General features: G+C 40.8%; 1 protein-coding gene across 1 annotated transcript in view; it reads right to left on the minus strand.

Annotated features, from left to right (window-relative positions):
- The window catches only part of LOC134510882 (uncharacterized), a 47,662-nt gene that overhangs the window by 1,123 nt on the left and 33,107 nt on the right, over positions 1 to 13,432 (minus strand). Inside the window, exons 21-30 of the mRNA XM_063324094.1 lie at positions 12,612 to 12,724; positions 11,081 to 11,209; positions 9,501 to 9,542; positions 8,602 to 8,658; positions 6,261 to 6,311; positions 5,891 to 5,947; positions 3,869 to 4,018; positions 3,412 to 3,510; positions 1,237 to 1,411; positions 32 to 138 (exon numbers count right to left, since the gene is read on the minus strand). Coding sequence (XP_063180164.1) covers positions 32 to 138; positions 1,237 to 1,411; positions 3,412 to 3,510; positions 3,869 to 4,018; positions 5,891 to 5,947; positions 6,261 to 6,311; positions 8,602 to 8,658; positions 9,501 to 9,542; positions 11,081 to 11,209; positions 12,612 to 12,724 — 980 coding nt within the window. The remainder of the gene's footprint in view (positions 1 to 31; positions 139 to 1,236; positions 1,412 to 3,411; positions 3,511 to 3,868; positions 4,019 to 5,890; positions 5,948 to 6,260; positions 6,312 to 8,601; positions 8,659 to 9,500; positions 9,543 to 11,080; positions 11,210 to 12,611; positions 12,725 to 13,432) is intronic.

Here is a 13,432-nt window from a genome sequence, read left to right on the forward strand (position 1 = left end):
ACATAAGGAATTTCCTCTAACCCAAACTTACATTTTGGCTTATGATCAAAACACACAACTTCAGATCCTGAACTTCTTTCTGCATGACATCCAAGTTTCTTAACTTGTTCCATACAACAGTGATGAGCGAAGCAGCACCTGAAATAAACAGTAGATGTCACTGAAAGGTATTTACTCCTGCATCACAGAATAGTCTTATTTTAGTATAATTATTTAGTACAATTATTTTATCTATTTATTTTCAATGCCCATTAAAACTGAGAAATTTATTTTTCATACGATGAGAAAAAATTTTCCGTAAGGAAGAAGAAAAAATAAAACAAACCTGTTCCTACCCTCCTCCTATCCTGCTTTCGGAATTTCCATCCTAATTCCTTTGGTATCATTTGCTTAACAGTGCTGTAGTTTTCGGTGGGTTTTGTTTTATTTTTAAGCCATGTAATTACAACTGTAACTATGACCTAATCCTCTCTGAGAAGTGTCTTCAAGTGTTCAAGTATTGTTGGATGAAAATCTGAAAACTGCATCGTGATAGCCAGAGCCATGACTAGCCTGCCTGTGGTCTGCTTTAGCATCTGTAGGCAGACTTATTTGTGTGCAAGTACAGGAAAACTGAGCCTGCTGTATCATAAGGGCTATACTTAACCCTGATGTGGCCCCAACTATTATGAGCTTCCACAAAGGGAGAGTTTTTTAGTTGTAAATGCGACACTCTTCAATGAGATTTCTTTACTTTGGTTGAGTTCTCTGCATTACTCCGGAATTACTCCTCTTCACCAGTTGCACCAAGACAGCACACAGTTGGCTGTGGCAGGTCTCTCTCGAGCCGTACTCTCTTCTGAAGGAGAGTGCGGCACAGATGTATGCCAACTCTTCCGTTCATAAATTGCTTCCCAAACTGTCTGTTAGCCAAGTTTCATGGCAACCCTTATTCTCATCTCTCTTGATATGCTGTTCTTTCTGCTCTGCTTACCTCCCATTGTTCTCCTTTCTTATTTTAATTGAGTTCGTAAGTCCTGTCCAAAACATTGATGCAGTAACAGAATGTGTCTTAGTGACATTAGACTATTTCGTGTTTTATGTATTTCAGTGGCTTTTTTTTTTTTTTTTCAAAATGTGGCCTGACTACTGATACGCAAAAATACAAGACCCAAAAAAAGGTATACTGATCTTTGTTGGTCCATAGGCACCCCAATAATACCCATAGTTAATGACAGATTGCAGAAGAGCCCGCACCTGTCCAGTGCGTCAGTAGGGTAACCTCTTCCTTCTTGGCCACAGTAGCAACCGTAAGACTCAAATTCCTCTGGGCATCGCTCAGTTAAACAGAACAGCATTTCTCCCAGCTGGGGCAGCTCCTTCTTCACTCCTCCATTGCCTCTCTCTTGCAGAAAGGTTAATCGCTCGCACACTATAAAGCAAAAAAATGGTATTTGACACATCATGTTTTCACTGGTTGGGGGCTCACTTGTGATGATAGAAGTATTTTCAGAGCTATCAGAGACTTTGAAAGACAACATTTTACTAGTTATAAATTATTGCTCCAGTCCACGGCTCTCAGAGTACTACAGAGCAAGACAACAGAAGTGGGGGGAAAATATTTAAAGGGTAGAGAGATCCCTATGAAAGTATAAATTACAAGTCAAATTGGATTGCAATGACAGTACTTTGCAATCCTTTGTAATCCTTCGTAGTTATTTTTTTCTTATAGAATATTCAAACCTAGCTGAGTATTCAGTAGCGTCTGTCTGGGCTGATTCAGAAAATCATAGAATCACAGAATCGCCTAGGTTGGAACGGACCTTTCAGATCATCTAGTCCAACCATCAACCTAACTCTGACAAAAACCATCACTAAACCATATCTCTAAGCACTACGTCTCCCTGTCTTTTAAATACCTCCAGGGATGGGGACTCAACCACTTCCCTGGGCAGCCTGTTCCAATAGAGTCCTAACCTCTTGTGCTTGCACAGTGGTAGCTGGGCAATGGCTACGGTGTGCTGGAGGAAACAATAACTATTTTTTCTTTTGAAGTACCTTCCACCTAGAATTAAAGGTGTACTAGGACTAAGATGTGCATGATTCTTTCATGGTATGCTTACAAAACTTGTCCCGGTAAAGCCTGGCTGCTGTTACAGAGCAATCAGTAATAATGCGGCTTTCCCCAAGAAAAGATTCTAGATTTTTACTTCAAAGAGGATTGTTTCCTGATCTCACAAAGCGGGGAAGACCACCTTGGATTATCACATTCACGCGTTTTAACTGCAATTCGACTACAGCTATGATGCCTCCCTCCCAAATGCAGGAGCGATCTGTCATAATGGTTACTGAGCTGCTGAGGTTTTGGTATCTCTGTGTCCCAACTCTAATGCCTCTGTGGCTTCACCCACTCGGGAAGAACTGATATTCTGGGAATTATCCCTAAAGTTTGAGAGAAGAGTTGTTCCATGTTAGGAAAAAAAAAAGTGAAGGGGTCCTCTTTTGTGACTTTGCCACGGAAAGAACTTGAAGTTGCAGGTGGTTGGGTTGTGGGAGAGAGAGGATAGGCTGCTGTTCCCTGGGCATCCTCCTTGCTCCCGTGGGTAATCCCATCTTCCCTTCTGCAGCTCTAGACTGACTCTCCCTGCTTCTTCCAGGGACAGCCCTGGATTACTTTCCCCAGCAGGAAATTCTGGCCATGTACCTGCTTGGATGTTTGCTCATTCATGTTAATTCACCAAGAACAAAACCCAGGTCTGTGCACTGACAAGCGCACTCTATAATCCCATCAAATTTTCCATTTTTATGGAAGGCTGGGTTGATTCTTCATATCTGCTCTGTTCCCGTTCTGGGACTGCTTCTCTCCATTGGGAAGCCTAACAAGATGGATGGAGAGCCCAAGAGTGTGGGTTTGCAGCAGTGATGGGTCTGAAATGTCTTGGTGTCTCTGTTCCAAATCTCTGGGCTGGATTTGTAACAGAATCAGAAACGGTGAGAAAAAGGCCGACTTTGGCAAGATTTGGGAAAGAGGTCGGAGTGAGGAGCAGGGGAAGTTCCTTTTATTGCTTCTGCTGCTTGTAAAATCAAGTAACTCAAAGATGTGATTAAATTACTGCCTAAAAGCAAAAGCAAGGGGAAACATTCACTGAGCTCATTCTAGATCTCGTACTTTATGAAAAATGTACTTATAACCTAATCATAAACAGCTTTTGTAAGCATTAAGGATAGCACATTGGTGGGAGAGGTTAAACTGTTGGTAGCTTTGGCAGATGACTGCAGCTCCTGTTCTTATAAATACCAATACATATGTGCTTGTCTAACTGGTTTAGAGTAACTATAATCTTTGTATATAGTATAACATACACCTCCCTTTTCATATAGAGGTAGCGGAATATTTCATTAGATATAACTAGAAAAAAACCCTTCATTTACCTTTTCCAGCAGGTTCATGGGGTCCGTTGTCAGGCAGCACCAGTTCCAGAGCTATTCCAGAGGACGCTGTGCTCTGCCCACCCCCTGCAGGGCCTGTCTCTGGGATGGCACATGCATAGATCAGACTTGCAAAGGTAGAATAAACTCTTTTTTCGGTAATGTGTCAAAAGTGCATATTCTGAACCATAGTCAATGGCCATCTTCTAACATTTAATTCAGAAATGGAAGACTGCTCATTAATGGTTAGTTAAGTTTGCCTGGTCAGGGTCTGGCAGTGAACTGCCCTTTCCAGTGCAGTCCTTGTTGTCCACCCTGTATTCTATGTAATCTGTCCGGATTTAGGAAGAAAATACTGTTATTCTACGTGACTGTGAAAAATGCTGAATCCTCAGATATCTGGGAACAGGAATAGGGGAGCGCTGTAAATTAGAATAGGTGTAATTGAGTTTTTACTTGCCATTTTCTTTTGTCCTTGCAGATGTGCCTGCAGGAATCTTCTCGGTGGGGACAATTTTGACTTGCACTGAGTTAATATCTCCTGGGAATGAGGCTGGGGAGGTGGTTATCTGTTCCACTGGGACCACAGCTTCCATAAATCCATCCTTTTCTGAATAAGCAGAAAGGGGAAAGCGGAAGAAGACATGGAGTAAAAAACAGCAAGATTTTCATTTTAGATAGCAGGTCAGAGTAATATCCTCAGGCAGAACTCATGTGAACTGATGGTCACAGAGGAAAAAAATCCAAAATGAAGACTGGAAAAGCAAAGAGTACCCACACTGGTCATTTTTTCACATTTCTTCCTTTTCAGAAAACAAGATGCTGGTTAAACAGGACCAGCGTAACTACTGATTTATTTTTTCTTGTTATTTTATATGTTGCGTACTAAGGTGAAGAGCTGTGCCAGCTGCTGAAAATCACATGGGTTACCAATTAGTCAGCCATACCAAGAGATAAAGTGCAGGTGAGATATTATTTTCTCAGTAAATTTAACAAATAAATAAATAAATAAATAAATCCATTCACATGGGGCTACCAAAACTGATAGCCACATCAGGGAAGGTAGAAGATTATTTGACTGGTGCAGAGTTGGGCAACTGAAGGATTTGCTTCATTGTAACCACAAGCAATTATTAAGGAGAAAATAAGTTGAGGATGAATAGAAACATAATTTTAAGGAGACTTTTCAGCCTAAAACTTAAATTGATTTTTATTTTTAGATTACCTGAACCTTTATTGTTGGCCAGGAATGTTTTGTCTAATTTGGGGATTACTTAACTTTTTTTTTTCTTTTTCAACTTTAATTTTTTATATAAGCTAACTTGGTAAATGAAAATACTGCTATCAAATGGAAATCAAATGGTTTTCTAAATGTCAATATGAAGAATGTGGCATTTCACAAACAAAATACTTTGAAAATACTAGTGAACATGTGTTTCCACATTTTTAAACCCTTTCGTTTAAAATTCCTTGGCTGAATTTATTAATTGGATTAAACTCAAATTCACTAAATTTGTTCCTCCGAAGTTCATATTTTAGTATGTATTGAAAAAAAAGCTGTCACAGGATAAGAGAATAGATTAAAAAAAAATGAAAGAACCACTAAGAACCCAAGGAAAACCATGGAAGGTTGCAGAAAGGGAGCAATAGCAATCCACTTTGTTTGACAGTGGTGTGTTGAAATGAAAGCGATCCCTACTAGATATAGAAAATAAAACTGGAGTTTGGAAAATTCTTCACTTAGCTAAGAATAGATATTAGAAGTAATCCTCCAGGAGCCATGCAGACTTCACAGCACAACGCACAGATTTTCTGGTACATTCAAGTTGATGGAGGAGAACATTTAGTGATTTTGGCCAGTGCTTAGTACAGCGATGGTGTATTTCTGTACGGGGGTGGGAGACATGGTCCAGACACTATAATCAGAGGCAAAAAAATGACTACTTTCTACTCTCCGTATTCAGTGTTCCTTGACATTTTTCTGGTGCATTTTAGTCTGCCTAAAAAATCCTTTCTTCAAAAAAGGGGCCTCTGGAAACTTTCAAGTCTCCCAAGATGCCCACTTCTCGCAGTAGTTACTCGTGTGGCTGGGCTCAAAGCAATAACAACTGCAAAAGATTAAGTAGGTTTTAGACTGGGAAAGAGTTCCATGAAATTCTGTATAATAAAGGAGGAGGCAAAATCAAAATGAACCCTTCTGGCAGCAGATGCTATGAATGTAATTTAAAGGACCAACCATTATATTGGGAAAACCTTATATGAAGAGGTTTTCACAAATACTTGCATGAGGAGTGCGATGAGTGGCTGGAGGCAACAGGCAGCGAATATTCCTCAGTCTGGTTTTATGGTTTGTGTACCTGCTGTCTGACCCTCGTCTAAATTTGATTCCCCAGCAGCCCTGTTGTCACCGCTCATGGATTTTTAACTGCGATGAAGTATTGCTGTGTCAGCCAAAGGAAAAGGAAAGCTGAGAGTCACTGACCTTCTATCGAGGGGACGGAGGGAGCAGGAGCTGTACCTCTGTGGTCCCTCGTGGTAACTGTACAAAAAGCAGAGGCATCGTGGTAGTGACCTTCATCCTCCATTTTTGCAATGCATTTCTGGAGCAACTTTTACTGAAAACATCACAAAACTTAAGCAAACATCACTATTGGCCTTGTTTTATAAAGACGGTAATTAGGAGAAACAAAGTGGTTTGCTTAGGGATGTGCAAGTCAGCAGAAGAACTAGGGGTATAATCCAGAAATCCCGATTTTTGCCTGTGACACCACAGAGCTTCATTAATGAAAACCTGTTTTCACCTGGAGTCAGGAGTGACAGATTCACCAACAAAAGTGTAATCAGAGTCTTACCTCCAGCTTTGGAAGTTCCCACGGCCGTCTCACTGGCCTCAAAAGAAATCACTGTTGAAGACAAAAAATGTAAACTTAGAAAACAAGCTTCCAGCACAGTTTCTTGTGAGACATCAGGCTGCTGAGAAGAGCTTTTTTAGCAAAGCAGGACAACCTAGGCATTTCTTGTGCAGAGATTTGCCCATTTTTCTCTGCGGTGTCTCTCATCCATTGTTGTAGATAAAGTGATACTAATACAATAATCTCATTACTGCATTCAAATAATGTGCTTTACACTAACAAAGAGGCAACATACATATGACTCAAGCAGCAAATTCAATATTAAATCCATTTGACAGACAATTACAGTAAAGAGAACTATGTCTAAAATCTCAGTGTTGTGCACAGAAGGATGCCACATTCCTCATGAACGTCTCATGTTTACCTGCATTGAAAGCTACAAGCCCAAATACTTCCCTAACCTCTAATTTATTTTTCGATAGACTTTTTTCATTTATCACCAGATACGTTTTGATAAATTATAAATATATAAAGGATTTTTAAAAAAATTCTCTGCATCTTTCCGTCTGTTGTTAGGGTGCGGTGATGTGAGGAACAATGTCTTTGCCCTTGAACAAGTTTCTGAGTAGGATTTAGCTTTGGCTTAATGCGGTTCCCACAGTTGTCAATGGTGAAGCTCCTATGGGCTTAAACAGGGAGAAAGCTAGTTAAATGGTAAATGGTTCCCCAAATATTTCCTTCAAAGTCTGACTAGGTTTGTTATCTGTGATAAGTTTTCGTCTTTCTAAAATTCCTAATACAGGTTTTTATCCCTTGACAATATTTTGAGCCTTAGGATGAACTATGCCTCTAGAGAGCACAAGTAATAATTTTCTTGTGAAGTAAAAGATTGCTACAGATGTGCAAATACAGATGCACTCACTCCCTCAGGAGTTCTCAGTTTTCTATTACCAAGCATCCCAGAAGCAGCTAGAAAAATATAAACCAAGCTTGGAGCTGTTGTTCGGTGAGAACTGGAAATATCTGGGTTTTTTTAACCTACCTTGATATAACAGGAAAATGATAATAAGTGAAGGAACAGCCAGTACTTACACTCGTCGCAAAGCCTTTTCAGATAGGTACCCCTATGTGTGTGACGCTTTTTTAAAAATTTAAAAAAACCTCTTAAAGTCTGAAGTATTTTTTTCTGAAGAAGAAGAAGAAGAAGAGGAAGAAGAAGAAAAATTCCATGTGGTTTTGCATTATTCCGGATTCACACTTAGAGCAATGATTTCCTTTGAGAAATACAGAAGAGCACACTACAGATTGAAACCAGGTTCTTCAGTTCTCAAAAAGTGCAACTTTCCACTTCTCCCCAGAAAATCACTCCCGAGTTTCTCTGAGTTGAGCAGTGGCTTGGTGGCCCCCATCCAGAGCACGTTGCTTCTGTGCTTGGCAGATACGGGGTCTCTGTACATCACAGTGTGGCTTTGCTTGTGGTGAGGCCACATTACAAGACTGCGTCAGCTAAATCAGGCAGTGGATGGTCTAAGACTGGTTTCCATCTGTATTTCACTACTGTATGACTCGGCCTTCACTTGCCAGGTGTGCCCTCCCAGAGCCACCCAGGGCTTTAGATGACTTACTTATGTTCATGGCCTCTTGTGTCGTAGTGCACACCCACCGTGCAGGTAGGGAGAGAATAGTTTTCTCATACCGCAGCAAAGAGATTTTGCAAGCTTCCATTCCTGAATAAGATAGCTATTGATCGTAGCAGGAAAAAAATGAATATTTTCAGAAGAACCACTCGGTCTCACTGTTTAAGAACTCACCCAAGAGGCGCCGCAGTGAGAAGGACTTCAACCTGGATCCCTACATTGCAAGTAAATAAACTACCACACTCCTGGCACATTTGCAATAAACCGTGCCCAACTTTTCCTCATGCCACTGTTTGATCTTGTATTATTACGTGTCTCTTTAATGACAACAAATATGCAATGGGCTGTGGGTCCAGGGGCTGGCACCCACCCAGCACGTCTCTACGAAACGGCTCACCTGCTGCAACCCCTGTTCCTGGGGGAAAAAAAGAAGTCTGTTCGGATGAAAATGGGTTTTGTCATAGACTGATGATTTTTAGCCCTTGGGAAACTTCCTGTAAACATCACATCAAGCACATCACATGCACAAGTTGAAAAATTGCACCTTCTCATTCAGTCTTGAATTTGATCACCAAAACATTCTATCTACTTTTACATCTGTCCTTTCTGAAGGGCAGAAAGAAAGCAAACAGCTCATTCTTGTGTTTGATTCTTTCAGCTTTTGGGAGCGTTAAACTGTGCTTTTTACACGGTAAGTTGCAAACCTTCTTCCACGGATGCAGTTGCAGCCTGTGTTTTGTCTGTCCCATGATGAAGGAATTCTGCAAAAATAAAAGCATTCTTACTCCCGCCAGTCACGCCTTACAATGTTTATTAGACAGGATCTTGGCATCACAGAGTCCGAGTCATCAGAATGGAACTTATTTCTAAATATTACTACCCTTGTGCTTTTTGTACAGTTATTACATGGTATAAATATAGCAAGTACAAACCTAATTATTGATAATTACAGCAACAGTATTAAAACCCTGCCTTAATATTTATTCACTGCTGATACCAAATTCTACTCAGCAACATACAGTGTAATACAAAAAATAAAATCCCTCAGTCTCTATCATAAAGAGTTTCAACCTAAGCAAGAGAAACTGGTTAGCAATCAGCATTCTTTAAATTCCCGTTTCAGCAGGTAGTTAAACACGTGGCCTACAGCGAAGGTATGAAGATAAGAATTAAACATTTAAACAGAAAAGTTAAACATTTAAATCCAGGCGCTTGGCTAGGAACCTTGCTGAAGCAGGGCCTTAAACGTGCATGCAAATTATAAAGGATCCATCTGAAAATATTTTTAAGTTGCTTTTCGTGTGTTTCTTCTTATATTATTTCTAAATGAACTTCAGGCTACTCTTCCAAATTCCTTCTCAGAAAAATGAGTCTTTTGGTTGAAAGTTTCCTGTGCACCTGTGTAAAAGCTGGTCACAAAAACTGGGCTTTGGTTTAATAGCCTTTTTTCTCTTACTTTCATGTTTTGAGATCTTGCTAAAACTTGTCTTTGCTTCTCAGAAAGGAATTAATAGCTTCCAAAATGCCCATGTTATTTTTCTGCGTATAAATTTATCTTGATTTAATATACTCCTACCGAAGAATTACAGAGCCAAGGACATACCCTCTGTGTGAAGTGTTGTCATCGCTCCCTGGCTGGTGGTTTCTGAAAAGGAGAAAGCTCTCTCATAGACTGAAGTGTGAGAAGGGGGTTTGTCACTGTTTAATCTGAATAGCACAACAATCAGGAGTTCATTGAATTTATTCCTATTAAAGGAAAGGTTTAGGCAAATATATAACCATTTCATTCACATTTTTCCCTGTAATGAAGAATCTACCAAAATCCTTTTCCTAGAAATTTTTCAGATAAGATTTTTTTTTTTTTCCCCCCCACAGCCTGAACTGGACAGAACAGCTGCACAGAAAGATAATAACGTGAGTAAAAACTAAATAAAAATGTTTCATTCAAAGGATTTTTTTTTCCCCATTAAGAAATATAATCAGGAGCCTAAAATTAGTGGAGGTATTCAGTGAGCTGAAATTGAATCGATCTTTATCAGCAGTGGTAAAACCAGCATGATTTTCCTGTTAGCACCTAACAATTTCCCATTTATTTGTAATGTGTTGGAACGGCCATACTTTATATTAGAGCCATCTGATCCCAGTGAAAGATTACAGGCTTACACGAAACAATTTTCTGGCTTTGATGCAAACTTTCCTGTGGCATTTTCTTCTCCCTTGACCTGTTCACAAGGGGACGCCCACATCCAGAGCGTGATAGAGATGTCTGTATCTGTCCTTAGCACTGCGGGGTGTGAACACGGGCCAAAGGATTAGAAAAACTAGCATTGCTTTTTCACATCTGTCTCAGCTTGGTATTTCAAAGGTCCTTCCCCTGCCGTGCTCTGATTGCAATCCATATGAATTAAGTGTTTAACCCAGCCCTGTTCCCACAGGACAGGTATTCAGCCTTACAAGGCTGTAATTCCAGCTACAGAACCCGGATCAGTGTGTGACAATGAAGATTGATATCCCCTTCATCTTCAGAGAGGACTTTTCCTTCCAAGATGGAAGCCAAGTAACAGAGCAGAGTGGGTCTATTTTTGCCTTTCCAGCTAGATTTTTTTTGCATGATTTAAGGGGAGATTTGAGCTAGCAATATTTTCAGTTTGGCATTCCTGCTAGTGACCTCAGTGGGTCACTAATCACCCCAAATATCGCCCGTTCATTCATGTTGGCAAAAGCCTCACAGGGCTGGCAGGAGCCTCCTGAAAAAAAATAATAAAAATTCTTCATATCTAACTGTAATTTCACTGTTGCAGTTTTGTCTTTTACCTCTTGTCCTGTCCCCGTGTACCTCCAGGAAGAATCTGGCTCCATCTTTACACTCCCCACTGAGTATCGAGGACAGCAAAAAGATCTCCCCTGAGCCTCCTCCTCTTTCATCATATGCTCCAGCCCCCTCACCAGCTCAGTGACCTCCCCTGGACTTGCTCCAGGATGGAAATTAGTCCACCTTCTTCTTCTCTCTTGGTATTCACTTGAGTAGCAGCAAACAGAAAGGACACATGAAAGGGAGAATGGACAGACTGCCAGATTTAGTGCAGGAAAGCCCCCAGCTACTGCTTCATTCTCGTTGGGTCAAATTTGATGCCAGCAGAAAAACCGGCAAGAGGCAGCAGTCGATCGGATCCTTATTATTACCTGTAACCGGAGATGGACAGAAAGAGACATCCAGCCCGTTCAAGGAGGAGTTAACATGTGTGTTCACAAAGCACTCAATGGCATCTTTGTCGCAGTTGCAGAGGAACTGCTCACAGGGACCCCCAGACTCTGGAAGTAAAATAAAAATCCAAACAAGGTACTACTGAAATATCTGTTCTGCCTCCTGCTTTTTCCTCCCCGTAAGGTTTGTGTCTATATTCATTAGTGCAAACCTATTCAGACTGTGCTTCCTCATGTTAAATGCAGTCAAGTTTCATAGTCCTTGGTCTGTTTTCAAACAAACCTCAATGGTTTGTTTTCAAAACGCCACCCAAGGTAGCCTGGCACGGCTGGCCATAGACTTCTTGCCTGTGCCAGGTCGTTCTGCGGAGCAGCGAGGACTACGGAGCAGTGCTTGGCTGCCTCTAGTTTTTCCATGGAAAACTTACCCCAGCTGATACAGAGCTTGACATTTCACAGACGTCATTAAAATATTCCTCTTAAACTTAAGAAGTCATAGACCACAAGCCAAGCCTTTCATATAAGATGTGTTTTGCTCCTTATAAAGGTTATGAAACAGTTTCCCAGGAAATACTATTTTCCCACTTCAAAACCTTCTACCTTTCAGGGTTTCAAGAAAAAAGAAAAAAAAAAAAACAAAATATTGACCTTTTGGAGCTGTCACACTTATGTTTCACAATTTCGATGGGGAATATTCTTTTTTTTTCTTCCCCCCTCCTTTTTTTTTTTTTTTAAGTTTGAACAAAATGTTTTCTGATCATTAAGTATGAAAAGATCTATAAAAGCACTGTTCATGTTTAAATGTGTTTGGACCTTTTTAGGTTGGCAAAAATTGATTTAATTTGAAACAAAAAAAAAGGAAATTGGATCAGATTGTTGCTTAAACAAGCTGTAAGGGTATTGGTTTGGGGATTCTGTTCCTCCTTGCTGGTATCCTCGAGCCATGTTCTAGCATATAGTCTTTTCTGAGAGTCAATACTTGCTGAAAAATTATATTAAAATTGATTAGGCATTAATGTCCCCCACCCCACACTTGCCAGGACTGTATTAGTATTGCACGGAGCAATGTATCTGAGGAGTATATATATGATCTTGTGAATGAAGAATGTGATTCCTCAAAGTATATAGAAATCAGGCCTTGAATTTTCAGAAGGGAGCTGTTTTTCAGGTCTTTCTCCAACAAACACTGCATTTCCCGTGTGTGGAGATATCTCAAGCAATGCTTAGTGGTCCTGCAAAGGCAGGGAAACCTCAGCAAGAGGCTGCCTGCTAGAGGAGCCCTGACCAGATTCTGGTTACTGGACTTCAAATTTCCTGCCTAGCTGGGCTTTCATGCTTCTGTGTATTCCTATTTCCATTCACCCCCGAGCAGAACACTTCAGGCCTTAAAAATCCACACGTGGAAGCAGCTTCTGCCTAATTTATATATGACTTTTTGGGAGATAGACCAGAACAAATGTCTCGGTCATGGTGAGGCTCCAGTGTTGCGCTTGTGACAGGTTCATCTTACCACAGGTCAGGTTTTCAGTAGAGCAGCTGACATCTGTAGAAACCTTTGTTGGGTCCCATGTGCATTCCATCTCCATTGCTTCCTCATAGCATTTGCGGTGCTGGAAACAGCATCTTAAAGAATGAAACAACACAGAGTTCACACAATTTAGTTTCAGCTCAAGATCAGGCTGCAGTGCTTTCATGTTGCTCTTACACAAGAGCACGAAAGATGCCAAAGGACAAAAAGGGGTCCTCAGTGTGGTCCCTAGACACAAGAAAGACTGAATACTGTTTTTTCCTGAGTCAGTCTGGTGGGATAAGTACAGCTGGATGCAAAACTCCACGGTGGGAGCAGGTCTGCATGCTGTGGGAGACCACACTTCTATTTCTGCTCTGAGCTCTTACAAAGATTCTACAGGCAGTTTAAACGAGAAATCCACTATCAGTGCCCAAATATCCACCCACAGAACTGTCAGCTCACTGCCAAACAGTGTCCCAGGGCTGGGCTCTAGATGTCTTGGATCCGGTCCTGACACAGCCTTTCTCACTGCAAATTTCGAAAACTACGCTGAACCTGGCACTTACGGAGGGTTAATGTCTCTGCAACGCCTTGTGAATCCCCGTGTCTCGTTGAGAGTATATAAATATGTGCAGTGTTATCCTTTGTTTCTTGTGCTTTCTCTTCTGTGCAACAATCAGGATTGAAATGCACCATGTAGCCATAGGAAAGGGCCACGAAATATTTTTTTTTCTCTCTGTAGTAAAGCAGCTTTCTTCTTCCACCACACAATAAAGGCAGTTAGAAGCCTCACTTCTCTTCCCCCATGGACTTTGGAGGTA

Source organism: Chroicocephalus ridibundus, chromosome 2 (assembly GCF_963924245.1).
Source record: "Chroicocephalus ridibundus chromosome 2, bChrRid1.1, whole genome shotgun sequence".
In the NCBI taxonomy this organism is placed as follows: domain Eukaryota; kingdom Metazoa; phylum Chordata; class Aves; order Charadriiformes; family Laridae; genus Chroicocephalus; species Chroicocephalus ridibundus.